At 34.8% G+C, this 21,708-nt stretch overlaps 1 protein-coding gene across 2 annotated transcripts in view; it reads right to left on the bottom strand.

Moving 5' to 3' along the window:
- LOC128238963 (transmembrane protein 135-like) overlaps nt 1-21,507 on the bottom strand; it is a 107,134-nt gene extending 85,627 nt beyond the window's left edge. Inside the window, exons 1-5 of one of the 2 annotated variants that reach the window (XM_052955331.1) lie at nt 21,356-21,507; nt 15,413-15,540; nt 12,310-12,405; nt 8,018-8,051; nt 5,147-5,212 (exon numbers count right to left, since the gene is read on the bottom strand). In XM_052955331.1, the coding sequence (XP_052811291.1) occupies nt 5,147-5,212; nt 8,018-8,051; nt 12,310-12,405; nt 15,413-15,540; nt 21,356-21,502 (471 nt within the window). In that variant the 5' untranslated portion in view covers nt 21,503-21,507. Of the gene's footprint in view, nt 1-5,146; nt 5,213-8,017; nt 8,052-12,309; nt 12,406-13,054; nt 13,145-15,412; nt 15,541-21,355 lie in introns of both variants that reach the window. The other variant, XM_052955332.1, reaches the window with a different exon arrangement.
- Nucleotides 21,508-21,708: the final 201 nt, after the last annotated feature.

A 21,708-nucleotide genomic window follows, 5' to 3' on the forward strand; every position in this document is an offset into this window, starting at 1 on the left:
GTGGAATAGGTGTCCGCATCTCAAGCAAGAGGTTCTGGGTTCAATACCCACCAGTTGGAGAGTGGTCTAGTGGAACAGATGTCCATCTCTCACCCAAGAGTTTCTGGGTTCAATACCCACCAGTGGGAGAGGCGTCTAGTGGTTTACGGGTCCGCCACTTAAGCATGAGGATCTGGGTTCAAAACCCACCAGGGGCAGAGTGGTCTAGTGGTATAGGTGACTGCCTCTCAACCAAGAGATTCTGGGTTCAAAACCCACCAGGGGGAGAGTGGTCTAGTGGTATAGATGTCCGCCTCTCAACCATGAGGTTCTGGGTTCAATATCCACCAGGGGGAGAGGGGTCTACTTGAATATGTGTCCACCTCTCACTACTTCAAGTGGTTTTAAAACCCATTGTTTTGGTACATGTAGGCAGTTATTCAGGGGCTTAAAGAAGTAACTTTGGTCCCATGGGGTAATTAAAGAGAGTGGGTGAATGGTTTAGGTGTCCGCCTCTCAACCAAGAGATTCTGTGTTAAAAACCCACCAGGGGGAGAGGGGTCTACTGGAATATGTGTCCGCCTCTCACCTGAGTGGTTAATGGTTCGATCCCGTGGGTTACTTACTCTTGGCCTCTCAAAATGGACACCAGTAACTGGTTTCTACCCAGGAAACTGACTCGAGTGTAAGCTGAGCTGTCAGCTTTTGTCACAATCCAGCTAAAATATATATACATAAGTTTAAACTGAACTGTCAGGGATGTCATTGACCTGGCAGCTGAAGGGCTGAAACCTTTTGGCGATTAGTTTTTGGGGATGCCTTCGGCCCACAATTAGGGTTAAAGGGAGTGAAGCAACCTGCTTCAGAAGAGCAAAACGGGCTTTAAGGAACCCCTTTTGAAGGCTCTCCAGACCTCAAATTTGAAGTAAACTTGAGTGTCCAAAATAATAACAAATAAAAGCAACCAGTTCAAAAATCTCTTCATAAAAAAAAAGATTGTCCCTGGGGCAGTAAGATCCACGGAAATCTGTAAATATGCAGACAAATCACATCCTTTTAAACTACTCGGGATTCAAAGAGGGTGTTCGGCGCTCCTTGGGAACTCAACATTTTGCGTTATAATAATAATTTGGTGATTAGACTCACAAAATAGCAAGATAATTTGTAACACCGAATTGACAGGTTGGAATAATGTAGGCGTGTTCAGAATGAAAGTGGGGAGGGGGACTGCACCTACATTCATTATATTTGATAAAAGCATGGCAAACCTGCCAAAGCATTATCCTTAAACACTGAAGTAATGTTAAAAAGAAAGCAATTATTGCCTTCTGCATCATTTTAAACTAAAAGTATTTTTCAGAATTGAAAAAAGTATGACATTTGCACTATAAACATCTATAGTTTGTCCAAATATATGAAACTTGAACTTTTCCAATCTTAAATTCAATCAAAGTCCATAATAGGTAATTGATAATTGACTTCTTTTCATTCCAAAATGCAGGCACATCTAGAAATCCAAATTTTATCAAAAAATTTAAGTGTATGTCAATACATTTGTGGCTTTTTTATGGATCTGGTTTAATCATCGCAACCATAGAACATGCATACACTCTGTCAGTTAATTGCTATTTACAAAGTACTTAAGAATAAGTGTCAAATAAAAAAATTAATATTATGATGCATCTCAAATATTTGATTTCAATATTATGCATAATATTAAAATTGTAGGAGGCGGTTTAATACAAACATCACAAATGGGTGTTAAAATCAATGCTTCTGACAAATTTAAAACTACGAGTTTTGATAGAATTACGTCAATAACATAGAATTACACGAGCCTAGCCAAGATTCATATTCCCATTAGGAGGCTTTTCAAACGGATAGCGGGCATTTCGTTCTCATTAATTCTGAACAAAACATTACCTCCAAATGTAATGAACAACTAACAGTTGACATCTGAACAAAAGATTTAAAATCAATTTCCATTTTATACAAACAGTTTTGGTATTTCGACCACAAAAAGAGCTGAAATTGAAAATTTGATACTAACGCCCAATTGTCACCAGGGGACCGATTTCTCCCTTTTCCGAACGTGTAACACTATTATGAAATGAGATAAGATGGCACTAGTCAACAATAAAGTTTCATTTCGCTGGAATTTTTATGGCATTTTTTCTCATGAAGTAATATTTGCATGTTTTTTTGTCTTTACTTAATAAAAGGCTTAATAAATAAAGATTTTTAAGACAGCAATATATTTCACCAAATGAACCCAAAAAAGGCTATATTGATTCCAGTTGCATTTCCACAAGTGTGATATTTACAATGTGTACATGAGGTGAAATTTATTGCGATCATACACTGATTTATTGTTAAATATTTTTATTGCGCGCTTATCATTATGACATAATTCATCCCAATCTATGATCCATTGATATGTGATTTAGGGTTTTAGCAAGGTTTTAAAAAAGACAGGGAGCAGCAGAAGAGGGGACATGGTAGTAAGGGAGAAAAGCCGCACATTTCTTGGGGCTGTGAAGACCTGGGACATTTTGAATTTGACTAAAAGTGTTAGTAAATGCGTTAAAATGAAGTAATGGTGTCAACTGCCATATTTGACAGTCCTCAGTATTGAATTCTATGAAGGCAGAAGGGTGCACATGTTGGTCTCCATGAGGACAGAAGGGTGCACATGTTGGTCTCAATGAGGACAGAAGGGTGCACATGTTGGTCTCCATGAGGACAGAAGGGTGCACATGTTGGTCTCAATGAGGACAGAAGGGTGCACATGTTGGTCTCAATGAGGACAGAAGGGTGCACATGTTGGTCTCCATGAGGACAGAAGGGTGCACATGTTGGTCTCCATGAGGACAGAAGGGTGCACATGTTGGTCTCCATAAGCAGAAGGGTGCACATGTTGGTCTCAATGAGGACAGAAGGGTGCACATGTTGGTCTCAATGAGGACAGAAGGGTGCACATGTTGGTCTCAATGAGGACAGAAGGGTGCACATGTTGGTCTCAATGAGGACAGAAGGGTGCACATGTTGGTCTCAATGAGGACAGAAGGGTGCACATGTTGGTCTCCATGAGGACAGAAGGGTGCACATGTTGGTCTCCATGAGGACAGAAGGGTGCACATGTTGGTCTCCATGAGGACAGAAGGGTGCACATGTTGGTCTCCATGAGGACAGAAGGGTGCACATGTTGGTCTGAATGAGGACAGAAGGGTGCACATGTTGGTCTCAATGAGGACAGAAGGGTGCACATGTTGGTTTCCATGAGGACAGAAGGGTGCACATGTTGGTCTCAATGAGGACAGAAGGGTGCACATGTTGGTCTCAATGAGGACAGAAGGGTGCACATGTTGGTCTCAATGAGGACAGAAGGGTGCACATGTTGGTCTTAATGAGGACAGAAGGGTGCACATGTTGGTCTCAATGAGGACAGAAGGGTGCACATGTTGGTCTCAATGAGGACAGAAGGGTGCACATGTTGGTCTCAATGAGGACAGAAGGGTGCACATGTTGGTCTCCATGAGGACAGAAGGGTGCACATGTTGGTCTCAATGAGGACAGAAGGGTGCACATGTTGGTCTCAATGAGGACAGAAGGGTGCACATGTTGGTCTCAATGAGGACAGAAGGGTGCACATGTTGGTCTCAATGAGGACAGAAGGGTGCACATGTTGGTCTCCATGAGGACAGAAGGGTGCACATGTTGGTCTCCATGAAGACAGAAGGGTGCACATGTTGGTCTCAATGAGGACAGAATGGTGCACATGTTGGTCTCAATGAGGACAGAAGGGTGCACATGTTGGTCTCCATGAGGACAGAAGGGTGCACATGTTGGTCTCAATGAGGACAGAAGGGTGCTACTAAAAAAAGGATAGGGTGCAGCACCCTTATAATAAACCTTACAATAAAAAAATCGCACAGACTTTTAGCCAAACGATATGAAACCGAAACTGACATCATTGATTTTTCTTCCCAGCACTGTTTTGAGTTGAGTCCATTTTTTTTACAGTAGCAGGCTCAAAATAGGGAAAATAGTGAAATTACATTTGATAAACAGAATATAATCCACCATTTTTGTAAAGATAACATGACCATACGAAGCACTATTAGTTGGATTACGCATGGAAGGCTCTTTTTTATCATTTATTAAGAAACCTTTTCAGTTTATGACATGTGGAATTTGAAAATATTAGTAAAATACAAACCCTCATGAAATTCAACCCTTTCCGATGAAAGACAAAACCAAATAGGTTTGGCCCCACATTGAGTTTACTCTGTCAAACAATGATGTCATTTGAAATTTCTCAAAGTCATCTTCTATTACCATTTCTCAACGTTTTCAAGCCAAATATGAAATCCAATCTTTACGAACCCCCCGAATTCAAGTCAACGAATAACAAGTTTCTTAAATGATTGTATCAAGGCCTAAATTGTTAATAGTTACATTATTCAATGTTTACAGCAAAACAGCTCAACCCCATAAAATCCTGTTCACAAAACATAATTGAGATTATGTTAAAAATACATAATTTAAAAATTAATGTCTGTGTAAAGGATTATGTTAACAATTTATTTGCCATTTTAATGGAGCCAAACGGTGAAATTTCATCTACCGATTTCAAATACGTTTCATCTTACTGCCAATAATAAAGTAATATGGATTAATCTTCGAATCATGAAAGTGATTAATCGTTTATTAAGGCATAATTACTTGACAATAATAAATGGTTCATAAACACGAAAATCTAAAAAAATAACTAATTTGATGTGTGTTGTAATAATTGGAATAATTTGAGACCTCACAACTTGTGCGAGAATAGAAATCGAATCCTTAATGTTTAAAATTATGTTATATGCTGTTAATATACCTCAAACATAAAGTCTCACTTTTGAAAAAGGATGACCATTTACCATTAGGATTAAAACGATTAATGCTTTCAGTGGCCGGTCCAGGATTTCATAAACAGGGGGGAAGGGTAGGTCCTGGGGGCAATCTGGGATTTTGTCATGTTTAAAAGCTGTGAACTTTCTTAAAACGTGCACAACTTGCCTGCCTGCAAATGGAGGTGCCATAAATATGTCCCTTATATAATATAACCATTAAAATGCATCATCAAATTTTGTCCTATTATAAATCTAGTGTGTTGTTTTACCTCTCCATTTGGAATGGACTTGACCCAGCCACGCGCCTTCAACATTCGCCATACTGTCTCAAGTGCCTGAAACATACCATCACAAGAATGTATTACAGGGATGCCAACGCTCATAGGGTCGATTGTTCAGAACTTTGTTCAAGTTAAAAATGTGATTAACAACATCGTTATTTAATTTTTTAACATAAAATATTTGACTAAATGCTCAAATATTTAAATTTAACAAGTACAGCTGTACACAGACGTTTTAAATCTTGTTAGAATCCAATAAACTTTCAGTGTAATAAAGATTTGAGAGTTAACATCCATGATGATGTTATCTTAATGTTGTTAACTTTGACTTGAGAGTTAACAACAATGATGATGTTATCTTAATGTTGTTAACTTGAACTTAGTTCTGAACAATCGGTTATATATTTTCCTTTTCAGTCGAACTCGTGGATTACATTAAACTTTCATTTAAGCCAAAGTCTAGTTTATTTTAGCTGTAAGTTGATATGAAACTCTCTTAGGTCAATTTCCTTGGTAGAATCCAGTATTGCATGATGTCCATCCTGAGAGGCCAAGAGAAAGTATCTTCTGAGGGGGTGGGGGGTATATGGCCTTTACCTTACCGTGTCATCTGTGCTGTTTAAAGGTGCTTGGTTTATTAATTTTAAACTTTAATTAAATACTAAACCCATATTTAAGAAAGAAATAAAGTAACCCTTGTTCAGAATATAATTATAAAATTAATATTGCCCCTCTTTACAGGGATGTCAAAGCAAATTTGTAAAAAAAAAAAAAAGTGGAAACTAGTACGAAATAGGAGTATCCCTATCACATTATATACAAAATCATTCTTTGTATAGATCAGATTAGGAGGCAAAATTTAAGTTTTGTGGCCAAAAAAGAGAAAATCAGCTGAAAAGAAAAAAATTGACATCTTTGCCTTTAGGGGAAAATCAGTGCATCATGTCAACTCTGCAAAAAGCCTCAGTTGCCGTGTTTCCACAGGTCAACAAGACGTACAGCTTTCCTCAAGGGAGGCAATCTTTATATAATAACAACCATACTGCTCTGTCAAGATGATATACAAGTGCATCAGTTATATCTTTGCTATTTATGCAAATAACTGTAAGAGGATGATGATGTTCAAACCATTTAACCAAAACCCTGAACTGATGAAAGGGTCGCCAGCTTTCTGGGGAGATTACCTCACAAGATGCATCCAGATTGGCGTAATAGGATTAATTTGTGTCAAATTAAAGCAATTTAAATGTGTCCTAGTTTTTCAGAAAAAAACCCTGCATGCTCTTCATTAGAAATCGCATCATCTTTTTCATTGATTTTTTAGAATTTACCTAAGCTTGAAGATCAATTTTAGTGATTAAAATTAGTTTTTATAATCTGTCTTTTCATTCAAAAGATTAATTTTGGTAAGTAAAATATCTTAAGCATAGATAGGCTCGTCTTTTCTTACAAAGCATCTGGCTACAAGGATTAAATCCAGATCAATCGAAAGGACATGATTCAAACACTTGTTAAATTCTGACTGAATAATTTTTCCGAATGTACTTAATTAGGTATGATTAAAATGCAGTTTGTACGAAATTCAATCTATCAGCCTTATCTATTGAAAGAGTTGCTTTAAGGTCAAATTTAATCTGACCCTATATACGCATCGCCCACATGACTGGTTTTACAAAAGTAGCAGTTTTATGTGAGGATAAAAACGAGCGATGACTTTTATCCCTCCCATTCGGTGATCGAGGTTGTTTGTTATGAAGTTAATTGCAACATGCCAAGTGTAGCGGTGTTACAAAGACGGCCCATAGACACACGCTGCTTCCATTCTATTCAGTGTATTCAGCGTTTAAAACCTTCCAAAGTTGGTCTAATGTCATGCCGTGAAGTAATATTATCATAATTATTCATCATAGTTGAAGATTGTGTAAAATTATGCCAATGCACATCTCAAGTTTTCGTAGCTGAAAAACCTATTCATTACTCACTGTTTAAATTTTGTATGAATGAATAGATTTTATTCTATGTATATCGTATTACATAAAAAGTTATTAAGTCAAATTCATAATACAAAATATTTTTCATTATCAATTTTAAATTCTGTCTGTCTTAACTTAAAAATTGTGTGGCGGAAAACTAATGTTTGTGCCGAAAATGTTTTGTTAAAAACAATCTGTTTTGTGTAAATGGGCTTGTTTCTCTAGACCGGGATTTTCATATTGTAAATATAAAGAAAGACCAATTATCATGAGTTTTTGTTCACAATGAATACAACTTAAACTTTGGCAGATGACGGGATTAAAAAAAAATCTTTGTTGAAATAATGGTTGAATTCTACACCAGTCTTTACAAAATGAAATTAAAAATTGTGAAATATAAATTAACTGTCACGTCACAATTTAAAGAGTTCATGTAAGTATATGAGGATAAAAAATTAAGTATATGATAACAATTTAAACAGTATTAAATAGTTATTACAATCATCTCTGTTTTATTATGAGAATACTTTAAAAATATTTATTTTCGTGTTCTTTAATATAATAAACAAGAGCGCTATGAAGCAAACGCCATCGCTAGTCTGTTTTTCAGTCAAAAAGGGGCACAACTCAGCCATTATTAAAGCCAGAAATATGGGCATTTCAGTGCATGTGCATATTGTCCCTGGCAACATGTGTACCAAGTTTCATTTGAATATTCTGAACAAAATTCAGTAAAGGCCAATGTTAAAGTTTTAACCCAAGGCTTTTCTAAAAAAAATTTTTTTTCCAAAAACAGAAAAATTAAAATATTCAAAAAGTCTGAAATTTGCACATTTTTTGTTACAATTCAATATTAGTTAAATAAATATCTTGTTTTTGATCTCACCAAGTTCCCAGTGTACATTGCAAGTAACCCTCTCCTGAAATGAGAAAAAAAAATGATTAAAAATCTGGAAATTAAGTTTTTAAAATGTAAGAAAGAATACATGAAAATATTACATTAAGATTACTATACAATGAAAAAACATAAATATCTGAAGTAAAATCAAATTCAGTCATTGATGCTAAAAAAATTCTGAGAAAAAATTGTTAAAATTACTAAAGATTACAATACATAATTGAAAAAAAAATGTTATCATTTACATGCTAAATTAAAAAATATTACGGAAAAAAACAACTTCAAAGGACAGAGACAAGATCAGTAAACTTTGAAATACAGGTATTATATCGGGTAATCAGATTATTAAACCCATCAAAAAGGGAAAAAAGTTGATAATGAAAGCATATCCAATGAGAGTGTGGATATCGAATACAGGCAAATGTAGCCTAAATCAACCTTAAAAATCTTGGAAACATCCATAATTATCATTTCCAGAATCGAGTATCATTGTAACGATTACATAATGATGCCTGATCAATTTATATGGTATAAAATATCCGGGTTTTGCAAAACGTTCATTAAAGCAGATTATTCCATTTTTTCTCGGCAAAAAAAAATCATAAAAAATTCCAATTTGGAGTATAATTACAAGGCATGCATGAGATAAAATAAAAGAATAACTCCTGCTTGATTCAGATTTCATTGATATAATTGCAGAGAGACAAACAGGAACAGTAATTAGTATTACATTTAATCTTTATTTAATAACTAATGTACGGTTTTCTGGCTTTGTAAAACAAAACCACACAATGCAAAGAACAAAAATTTACAAAAAAATTAAAGGGACTAAGCACCAGATGGTCCCAAAATTGGCAAATACAGTATTTCCTAAACACAAGCCTAGGATTGTAAATACAAGCTTGTATGAGGCCAATAATAATCCATTTTACATGATTAAAACAAAAGTTTTGTCGCAGTCTCAGCTGAGTTTACCTTTTTACAAATAGCCTATATATAGAAACAGGTTTCTCAGTATTAGTGTGTATATTTAGTAAGTGAAAGTCAAGTGATTAGTACAGATACATATACTAATGCATTTTTTTAATTTACTGCTTTTTAAATGGTAGACAAACCCAGTAAAATTTAATTTAGAAAAATACACAAAAACTGCGAGAGTTACATGTGTCGTCTGAGCAATGTGATACATCAGTAAGTAAGATTCAATGTGTTGTACACAGCAATATCAATTTTAAGTATGTTTTTGACGATTTTCTTTATTCTTGCAATGGTATCACCTGGTGTCTAGTCCCTTTAATGTATATGAAGTTTTATGGAGTAAAACAATAATTAAACAAACAAGGTCGATAACTCAGTAAGAGAACCACACTTTAAAGAAGTCATTTAATAGTAAACTGATTCTGGAAAGTTTGAAATATATTCCAATTTAGAGCTATTCTATATTTAAGCACAAAAACACAAATAAGCTGTGGATTGTCAAGTTACCAAACATTAAACTGTACATTTATTCAGTACATAAAGCATAACCAAATATTTTTCCATTAATTCCTAAAATATAAATAGCTGGTAGATTTCACTTGATACATTATGGATAAGATACCTTAAATATGAAGACTAAACTACAGAACCTATTTCTGCATCCAACGCCTTAAACACATGTACCAGTGCTACATAAAACACGAAGCATATTTATGGGCCAAATACCTTAGATATATTGAGTAAATAATGAACTAATTCATGGGTCAGAAATCTTAATATCCAGAAATCCAAAACCTATTGATGGGTCGCACGCCTTAAATATCAAGCAAAAGGTGAAATATTTTATGAGTAAATCACCTTAAATATATACGGTATGCCCAAGCACAAATTAAGCCCATTTAAAGCCTTGGTATATATAGGGAAAGACATAAAATAATATTATAAGTTACAGGTTTAGTAGGTACCGTTTTAAGGGATAAACTGGACAAAGGAAACCATATCGGGTGAGAGCGGAGTTCGAACCTGAATATGGTTTCCTGAGCTCTGTATATGCCAATTAGCAGGTCATCTACCAACCCTGTAATTTATATATCACATCCACAAACTGTTTACATTTATCAACTTATGGGAAATGTTTTACTTTTAATCAGAATCAGAAAATAGACGCTATCTAGGTACAATATTATTTACTGACACAATGATGAAAAATATGAGGTCGCCCTGTGACCAGTTCTGGACCAATGGCTTTGCGTCATTCATGTTGGAGGTGTGATTTATGTATATCTTGCCTAATATACATAGAAACCTTAAATATTTCGAACTTGTGGCGTATCCGTGGGTTAATGGTAACACACTTGACTATCAATCCAGGGGTCGGAGGTTTGATTCCCCGTCGCATCACTAAAAAATATACTAATTGTCTTCTGGGAGGGACGTTAAATGGGGGGTCCCGTGTGACAGTGCTATACACTGGTGCACGTTAAAGAACCAGGGAATCTCTAACCAGAGTTACATTCTGTCTGTGCACTATAATTCAAAAACCTAAAATGACTAACAATCTAAACGGAGCACTCGCCAAATGGGCAAGGCCCGAGTGCAAGTATAAATAAGCTTGCACACACACATATTTAGAACAGAGATGTTCCCCCACACACATACAAGAGTTGATGATCTATCTGGTTCACCATGCAGACTTCCCCAGGGACCAGCTATGATATATGGTGTAATTATGTCATTCCCATAATAGAAATTATGCTTGCAGCTTTTTCAGCTTTGTTTTTTGTCTTTGTTTTAATAATTTACGTGAACCTTATGCTGAACAAGAGATCACAAGCTGGTGCCAATGCTTGTCTGTATTTTTTTTCTCTCGTGTGCATTTATTATATAGTGACAATGTGGATTTTTTTGCTGTATTTCCTAAAAAAGTGCACTTTTGATTGAATATGCCTATCTACCTACCCTATTATTTTTCAAACGCCATTGCAAACAACAAGCTTTTATTTGGTGAGGGTGCGGGGGGGACCTTGCGGCCGATGTTGACAGTATTGGCACAAACCAAATGAAAAACATGTTGGTGACGCCAAGGTCATAACCATTCATTGACTTTTTCTCTGATAAAACAAACAAGCTAAAAAATTTATGTTCACTTCACAAAAATTAACATTAAAAATTGTAACCAATGGCTAATGATGTTTAAAAGGTTCGCAATTACCTTTGTAAACTACTGATCAAGGTCCTGCTTTAAGAATTAAGGTACCGCTACTTCTAACTAATGCAACTATGGTAGTGTATTCGCTGTGACTTATTGCAAAAGTTAAGCGTCCATGAAAGTTTCATATTTAATGATTACATTATTAAAAGTTCATTACACCTCAGCTACAGACCTTAAAATGGTTTAAGCTCGGAGTACACAATACCGATGCTGCACGCTATAGTAATCTTTATTACCATTAAAGCTACAAAAACTACTAAGACCTATCTACCGTATTAAGGACTATAGGTACTTTAACCAAAGTTTCTGCTGTATTAAATCTACCATAAATGCCCTAATGCATGTCAATAGAAAAAGTGGGTAAAAAATCCAACAGGAGGAAAGAGAAAAGGTGAAACTAGAGAAAAAGCTAAAAAAGGTAAAAACATAGGAGCACATTAGAAGAAGATGTCAATGAACAAAGTAGTGTTAAAATATTTCATGTGAATACTTTATAAAGTCATATTGTTTTATTCAATGGTTAACCCAGTGCTCCAGCCAGGATCTGAAAAGGGCATGGTCCCTAGTTATGTCAGAAAGGGGGCATTTTTGATGCACATTGAATGAGCCATTTAATGGGGCACTTGTAAGGGTCAATGTTCAATTTATATTGTGTATGTGTTGTTACTATTTTCAAAACTTATCGTTTGTTATGAAAACCGTAGCAGTTATTTTGACTGTCAAAATTTTGTTTATTATATTATTTTTATACTTATTTTTGAATATAGACTTCACAATATGTCCATTAAGTATCAAATAAAGTTCATAAACATTAAAGGCGCCTCTGCATAATGAAAGAGCACATGGGTGCATTGAAAAAAGTCAGTAGGGTGCCAAAATAGGGCAGCAGTATGTAGGAAAAGGGCAGCAAGATTTGTTCCATACCGGTATTTGTTTTATCTTTGCCCGTGGGCAAGATAAGAATTTTTGGCATGGTTAAATATTTTGATCTACTTATCTAAGGTGGGAGAAAACTTGTTTCCCACAATGCACTTTAAATACTTTTTAGAATAGCCCCAGAATGCATTAGACTTCCTCCCAGAACTCCTACCTGGACTTCCTTTCCAAGATAATGGCCACAAGGGTTGCCATCATTGACGGGATAAAAGCTAGTGTGTTCACGTAATAGAAACTGCCAACAAGTTTCCTGTCAAAAGAAAAGAAAAGTCACTGAGACTCTGAGTAAGACATCCCCAGCCATTGCAGAGATCTCTTGGAATGCTAGTTGCTTGAATCCCTCTTTCATATTTGGAAAAGAACACATCGCACAGCTGCAAAAAATGAAACAGTTAAGGAGAGTGAAATGGTGTTTAGTAAGATGGAGAAAGGTTTATGGAAACAGAGAGAGGACACAGTATGTTGGCTGGTCAAAGGGTTAAATGCATGCTTTGGCTTTGGTTAACATGAAAAAGATACACAAGGGTAAACAGAACAGCAGAAATGTAGGTTAAGATTCAATTTAGTGCAACCCAACCTAATTGTGGATGTGAGGTCTGGTTAGTAGTGATACAACACTAATGGTGAATATGCAAATACAAAGTGGAGCTGAAACTAGGTCACTGCAAAAACATAAAAACAATTGAAAAGCCATCCATTTGAAGTCTTTGTCATTATAAGCATGCAGTTTTGAAAATACAGTAAAATAAGTTATAAACTGTTGAAAAGTTTTACTTTTAATACCTTTTTTGCTATTTTTTCAATGGCTGGATCCGACTCACAACATTTGGATGTCTTTTTAGAGGAAGAGGTTTATGGAAAACAACAAGAAGCAAATCATAACAAATCATTCTGGCTACCTCTCTTTTCTCTCGATAGAAAGAGATATTCCGCAAGCTGGGATACCCAACAAAATGGCGTTGGGATAAAAGTAAAATCCTGCCAGTTTTCTGAAAATTCATAATGAAATTAAAGCATTCCAAATACAAAATATACATGCAAAACTAAGATTACAAGCATAATCCTGTGCATCACAATGACCAAAACATAAATTTTTTGTATCATACTATTTTGCATGTTTAATTTTTCACAATAATTAAGGTAATTAAATCATCATTGAACAAATCAGTTTTAGTCATTTGCATGAATATTTGCTTGATCAATGGTATTTACAAAACAAGAGCGCCACAGTGCAAAGCTGATGCTCATCTGATGTTTTTTTCATTCAAACATGGGGCATAACTAGACAAAATAATATCTCATGAGTTATGGCCTTAACACATGTGCATAATGTCCTGGTATCGAGTTATAGCCATTTTGATTTTTTGCATGACATTTTAAGACTATCAAGTGGCAAAACTTCACAAATATTATTGCCAGAGTAGTTTTTTCACAAAGTAGAGCTGTCAGAGGAGCAACAAATACTTCAACATGCTGAACACTGAAATGTTGAACTATTTCTTTTAATAGGGGCCATAACTCCTTCAAACCTTTTCATGAGTTCATTTTACGGACAAAGCCAACAGATCTATTAAACAACAGACAAGCTCACTCTATAAACCCCAGCCAAAAATACTTATTGTGGAGTGTGTAGTGTATAATATATCTTGACTTTTTTTTAATTATGATATCATAATGGTACAAAATTTTGCACACCAATTATGATGCTGAAGACACCAAGACAGTGACAATACCTCAACATAATTCTTCAATAAAACAAAAGATACACAGCACATAAATTTATAAATTGCAAATAATATACTGTTACATAATTGTGTTAGTTATATGAAAACTTGATTATTAACCATTACCAACATGCAATAACTGGGCAATATGCCAGTATAGATCTTATATAAGTTCTACCAACTTTTTACGATTGAAGCTAGCCATCCTGACAAACTTGTAAGAACTCAGTGCAATGCTTATAATGAAAATCTTTTCAGATTTTTTTTAAAATAAAACAAGGACCAAACAGCATAGAGCTATTGTTTGCAAAGAAACGTTTTAGTACACTGTAAAATACATGCTTATAAATTAGACGGGACACAGGCAATGTCAGAATTTATTTTTTAATCTATAATAATATTTGAAGCAAAGAGGCCAAGCTGTGCATTAATATACAGTGGTGGTTTCCAGCCAGTTCCTGAAGCCCAAACTTATAATGACTTTTTTTCCCCAAATGTTAAAAACAAGTTTTACTTTAAGAATAAAAAATAGAGAAAATTTACCCTCCCCCCCCCAAACATGATTGTGTGGGACTTTGACCCATGGACTTTGATGTGATCCCAATGAAGTAAGGTCTCAGTTTTAAGCAACCTTCTCTCCAAAGTTCATAAAGATCTGCATGATGCAGCTATGATCAAGAATAAAACAACCCTTGTCTAAAAATTCACTTGCAAATTATGCCTTTGAAGGCAACCTACACATGAAATTTCGTGAAAAACAGGCTAAAAAAAGAACCTGTCATCGTTTATCAGCAGCCTGTCCATTAAGGCAGGGTTCTCAATAAGTTTTGTTGAACTGTCTCAAATAGCCAAGAAATCAACCAGCATCAACTTATTCTTCTTAAAATTAACTTATTTTTCCAAGTTTCCAGCAACCAGCAACATTTCTATTTGAACTGTCCATTTTGGCCGGTTATTATTGAGAACACAGCTAAGTTGATCAAAAACATAATTTAACAACATTCATAAAAAATATATAAATATAAGAAAGTACTGATTTACTACAAAATAAACTAAATGTGCCCTAGACAAGGTCAACATGCAAATACAATGAATACATTTGAGTTCTTTATAACTTGGTGAAAACACATATATTACCGGTAAGTTGCATATCTGTTGGTGCAAATTTTCTTGACTGTTATCGAAATTAGACTTTTGGATGAATAGGCCGAAATTTTTACATTTATATGCCCTTGGCATTAAAAAAAGTTAAACAAGCCAGGCTATACTAAATGGAGAATTAGAGCAAGCCCAGAAAGCCCGGCTTGTGGGCTTGTGCCAATTTCGACCACTGTCAAGTGATACCTCAAAAACAATATTTTAATATTTCTCTTTCATTCGTCATTATTTTACATCAAATAAAAAACTAACATCACCCTCCTGCAATAAATTAATAACTGCATATGCAAATAAAAGCAGATTTGAGATATTGAGTTATTGCACTAAGGTGACGAAAGTCTTATGTAAGCATTTCCAAATTTACACAAAACCTACCTCCATATGCAGAAACATGTTATGAACAGAGTGCCGTTGGTGGTTAGGAACAGGGTCGACTGGGCCAGCTCCCGCCAAAACTTGTCGCGGAAATACTTCTTGCCCTTCCGACGAACAATGGCTGCAATCTGCAAAAATAGAACAAAGCGCTATAAATAGAGTACCATAGAGTACCATTAATATTAAAGACAGTGCCTGTTCGGAAAATACTTTGTTCCCTTCAGACAAAGATGGAATAACGTTGGATTTTATCTAAAATGTCAAAGAGCTAGTGTCTACTAAAAAAAATCAAATAAAAATTCCCTTGCAGAAGTCTGTTTCTTTAAAATTTATTCATTATTTAGTTAATAAATAACTGAACATTATATTACTATTTTATATGGAACTTTCTTCATAAACAATAGTCAAATATCTTATTTCTAAAGGAATCAAAATACTTTTTGCAGATACAGTTACAAATGTTGGTCTTTGAAATGATATCTGTTGTCTTCATAATGACAATCAAGATGAACCATTTGAATTATGAAGCTTTCTTGGAATTATTGAATTCAATTAAAACAAAATGACATAATATGAAATTATTTATATTTGTGGGAAATTAATTTCGTGGTTTTTGTTGGTTGCGTAATCCATGAATTAGTATTTATGACCCTTAATTTACCAATGGAGCCATAATTGACGTGGGTTTATGCACTAATTGGCATATTTTCTCATTGTTAGCACATGTCATAAACTGCGCATGTGTGATCTAGATGACAAAGCGCAATGACTTTGCAGAAGGATCAAAGTTACAAAATAATATCAAAAAATAAAAATCCACAAGTACCCACAACATTGCCCCTTTTCAAAAACCACAGAATTCCATACCCACAAAACAAATGTTTTCACAGTATCCCTGAAATTAATAGTTCTGAGATGCCATGCCCAAACGTTTGAAATTGAGCAAAACCTTTATCCCTGGACTTAATAGTTCTGGAATGCCAAGCCCAAGCCTTTGAAGTTTAACACTATCAAACTTGACTTTGATTTATTGTAAATAATTTTGACAAGACCGATGACAGACATTTCAAACCTGACATTCCAAGATTATTTCTTTCTTCAACATTGCAAGAAGTGATTTGGAAATTAAATGGCTCAAGTTTTAGATATCATGTGACGAAGTAAGACTTTGGATACCACACCTACTTTCCAAGTTACCGAAATTATACACAATGAGTGTAAAGTGAGACTCAGAGTTATGCATAATTTCACAATATTGTTAAGCTTACTGTGCCATAAGAAAGGTATGTACCGGTATATTGAAATATTGTTGTAAATTATCTTCAAGCTACTTACATGTACTGCATGATCAATCGAGATATTAACCATTTGGATATGAGAATAAAAACACTAAGAGCACCAACTATCGTAAAATATGCCCATTGGCATTTACTTTTAAGACAACAAGTTTGATGACAAAAAGTTGTATATTAAGCCAAATTAGTGAACGGACATTGTAAATACAGTTTTTGTCAATTCAAGGGTCATAACTCTGGGGTGACTGAGGGAACATGGCTGGTTTAATAACCTGACTGAAATATTCAGCCCGTACACATTGTTACTAAATTTGGAGATGATTCGACAAAGGCTTTTAAAGCAATTGATTGGACAAGTCGGATTTTAGGTAATTTCTATAATTAAAGGGCCATAACTCTTGGAGTAAAATGGCTGGTTAATAAATCTGTCCAAGATATCATTCTCATACACATTCCGACCACGCAGTACAAATTGACCGTCTCTTCGTTGCAAAATAACACTATGAAGTTGATTTTATTACTGACTGATGAGTATGCTTTTCTTAGTTGACTTGAAAACATGTTAGTACAAATATGCGTACCGTATTATATCATGCATAGGACACACTTTTAACCTCCCATTCTGGTCTTAAAAATTGCCTGCGTCCTTTCTATGCTATTAGAATTTCATCTAAGTTTTTTCCAAGTCCATTTCAGGTCGAAAATATCAGACCGGGTAAGAACGCGGTAATAGTAAGTATCTGTACTGCGTCACCGAAGAGAACAACTGACATAGGTAAAATCACGCAAATTAACACACACAGAAGTATATTGAATGTTTACTTTAAAATGATTTATTGAGAAATAAATTGAAAACAAACACGAGTGTTTACTTTTTTACAAAAGGGACGCTACTCACAAAAACTCGATGTGAGTCAGCATTTAACTGGATTGAGTTATAACGGCAACGGAAAATCGGGATAGGAGGTAAATATCAATTAATCGTTGTTCATGATTTTAATGTTTCGATATTTTACAAAACATTTTGTTGTATGTTACTGTTTTAAAAAATTAATAATGGAATGTGCATAACGCAAAGTAGCATTATTGTCACTATCAAATCTTTTCAAATGTGCGAAGGTGTGAAAAACACCCGCTGTCTGTCATTAGAAAAACATCAATAGAACAAACTATTGCGATGGTAATACCGTATGGTTGTTTGTTCGCACTTTACCCGTCATGCCTTCCGCTGGCAAGGATAATTACTGACACGCATTAATTATGCCTGACATGCTTTATTCCGCGCAGCGACAAGCCTTATCAAAACAATCATCAGTTTTGACGATACACAGTTTTGCAATGGTTGCAACGGTTGACTGTCATTCAGAAGGCATGTCGGAACTATTGCAACGGTTGACTATCAGTCAGAAGGCTTGTCGGGACTATTACAGCATTTGAATAAGTCTTATAATATGCGTGAATGTTCTCAAAATGTCAAGACTTATATCATTGTTGTGTAAACTAAATTACCGAAATAGGACGATAATTATCGAAATACACAAGACAGTTATCGAAATATGCCTTATATACATTTTTTTTTTTTTACTTCAATATGTTATAAATACTTTACCAACCTCAATTTTTCGGCTCCGATTTTGACATTTTTCCGCTGCATCCTATCTTATATACTAAGGGTTTTTACCCGTTTTTTCAACTATTTTTTTGTCTGCGTCCTATCTATGCTTATGTCCTATACATGATATAATACGGTATACATTTTGTCATATAGTTTATGTTGTCACCTTTTCAGTAATGTTAACCTTGACCTTTAACGTGCTAAATAAGCAACATGTTGGCTTTATGTGTTATGAACACTTGTACCAAGTCATTTAAAAGTCCCTCATGTAGAATTTGGAATGACTTTACTTTGTAGATTCAATAAATAATATTCAATAAAAAATCAAGTGTACATGAGCACGAAATGTTTTGAACACGCTCAACATTTTGCCTCACGTCTCTACGGTATACACAGGACATTTTCATGTTACCCATGACATTTATTAGTAATCATGCAGGGTTCAAATTAAACTTTGCACAGCACTCACAAGATTTTGCAATGCTTTTTGAGGCACCTTGCAAAATGAGAAATCAACTTGCAATTTTATTATTTGCTTTATTCCCTTGTAATATTGTCTTATTAAAGTATATATTTACACCTTAAGACATATTATGAATATTAAAAAAGTATCAATCTCGCATGACTCTACAGGGTTCTCAATAAGAACCGGCCGCCGGCCAAAATGACCAGTTCAAATGGCATTTGGGCCGGTTCAAAATCGCCTAGTAACAAAAATTAAAAGTTCCCAAATCATTTACAATTTAAATTTTTAAAATCTGTCAACGAATAAAAAAGTTATTGCCTTTTAAATACGACGACTTGATTAGCGTTCGCCCGGTCCCGCATATTTCTTTACGGCGCCGTTTAATAAACTTCACTAGTCCGTGTAGATAGACGATTGATAAAACGCTTGGAAGCAAGCGTCTCATTCTAGTAAAAATGAAGAAAAGAAAAATACACGATTTCTTTCACCCTGTGTCGAGTGAGTATAAGATAAAAATGAAATAAAACAGTTGCATTTATGAATTTTGTGTTCTGTTTATTGTTTCACGTTCGATTTCCACCATTTATTTTGTTTGAAGTTTTGATCGTTGTTAAATTCCGTACAAGATGCATTATTACGAAGATTTGATAAGGAGGTAAGTTTACTCTATTATCATTATCATTATTCTGTATGAAAAAATCGTAGCAATATTAAAGACTCACCAAATATAAAGTGGGTTGAGTAAGGTAAATATTTAAATTTTTGCTTAAACTTCAATTTTAATACAAATTTGCAACTACATGATGTCAAAATTAGACAGTGTGTCCCATTTATAAGAAAACATTTTGATTGCAAGTGTTTTGAACAAAACAAAAAAATGTAAAAAAGATAGTGTACTTTTGATTTCAGTTGCATTTGCAGCAAGCTAATCATTGACTAATTTTTTATTGAAAGTGAATTGTTTCCTTTTTTATTTTAAGAGACATTGATGTAAATTTTACTGACATTTTAAAACTGTCATGACAGTACCAAGTTAAAGTAGTATTAATGAAATGTAAAATGTGCCATTTCCTGCATTTTTATATTATTTCAGGCAGTACTTGTTGAGGGGGAGGGGGACTACTACTGCTCTGCAGTACTTGTATCTGCATATTTAGGGGATATTACTTATAAAATTGCACTTCCAAGGGGTGATTTAAAAGGCATTCAAATAACCCCAGAATGCAGGAAATGACGCGCTCACATAAAAAATTTACCCCCCCCCCCAATTTGGGCCTGTTACTTTTTATAAACGGCCTGTTCACTGAAAAGTTATTGAGAACCCTGCTCTACTACTAAAACTTGTGGATGGCTTATTCTTTTTGGAGGGTACGGATAACTCATCGGATGCTGGCTGCTTTTTGATAACAAGCTGTCCATTGACATTGTTTACTTTGACAGTTGGGCGGAAATATTAAAAGGTTGATGGGGTTTACATATAGTGTGTGAAAGGCTAAATTTGGCCAATGACTGAGCTAGGTAATTATGCCATTTGTATTAACTTTGTATTCAGCACACCTTGGAGCATCCCGGCAAGATTCAAGATTATACTCGGCATTTACTGCTTTCGTTCTAAATTTGAAATCATTATTAGAACATAAGCTGTTTACACTCCACTATGTAGTGGAGTTAAGTTCATGTTTATTCTCCTTTCCTTTTTACATTTTGTCGACTAGAAAAAGACACTCGCAGAATTTTGCAAGCTTGAATAAAAGTCACTCACAATTTGCAAATGTCACTCGCATTTTGCGAGTATGCGAGTCTAAATTCAAACCCTGTCATGTCTATACTCAAACTATTTGAATGATATGATGTTAGTGTTTAACAGGATATGACAGAAAACTCATTTATTCATTGAAATACACCTTATCAATTAAACATCATTTAGAAAATGAACAATATTAGAACAATACAAATTATGAAGCTGCAATTTGGCAGTAAAATATTGTATTTCAGTGCCATCTGCATATTATGTATGTATATTATCTTGACCTGCAAGTGTCATAGTTATAAATGGATTTGGCAATATTTGTTTGCGATGCAATTATGCCGAACTGACGACTTTCAAGAAATACCGTGAGGCCACATTTTAGTTCACATTCACACTACACACATTTGAATATAAACATTAAATGACAGATGTCAAAAGGCTTCACACAAGATGAATATCTCAAGTTTGGATCTTTGGATATCAATTTTACAAAAATGTCAGACTATTCTGTCCAACATTTGATAAAGTTACGAAAGACAGTTTTCATGTACACTGCAACAGGTAAACATAAGTATGCCAATTTGGTCCAGGTCAAAAATTGGGCTGATCTTATCACAATTTTTAATTCATTCAAAAGCACTATTACTTATCATCATAAATGTCAGGTCAAATAAGCATGCCATTCAATGGAAACAACACTGAATGCCAATTTATCCGATTGCAAACAGTGCAGTCATAAACCGTTACCCCACCCACCGTCGCCATAGGCATAGGGCAGAAAAGAACTACGGTAAGCGATAACTCTTGGGAAACGTACAAGATACAAGGACCCATAGATTTTAAATGCCTCTTTTGAAACATCTTTTGCGACATCAAATGAAGCCTTCGTGCAAGATGGTGTCCATGTATGCCCCAATTCATAACAAGTGTATGTCAACAAAGTAGGTTTACTGGGGGCCACCATCTTGGCAGGTGCTTGCAGTTTTAGCCAATCACAGGCGTTCTTACATTTTAGCTTTTATTGTTTCCCGGAAGTGCAACCAATGTAAACAAACTTACCCACGTGTTTGACCGTTCGAATAATGAACTTTGACCGACTGTCCTGTCTCAACGAGATAAAAGTTTATCAATTGTTTGGTTTATGATATATACGAATATGTACAAGAATAA

This window comes from Mya arenaria, chromosome 6, assembly GCF_026914265.1.
Source record: "Mya arenaria isolate MELC-2E11 chromosome 6, ASM2691426v1".
Classification (NCBI taxonomy): Eukaryota; Metazoa; Mollusca; class Bivalvia; order Myida; family Myidae; genus Mya; species Mya arenaria.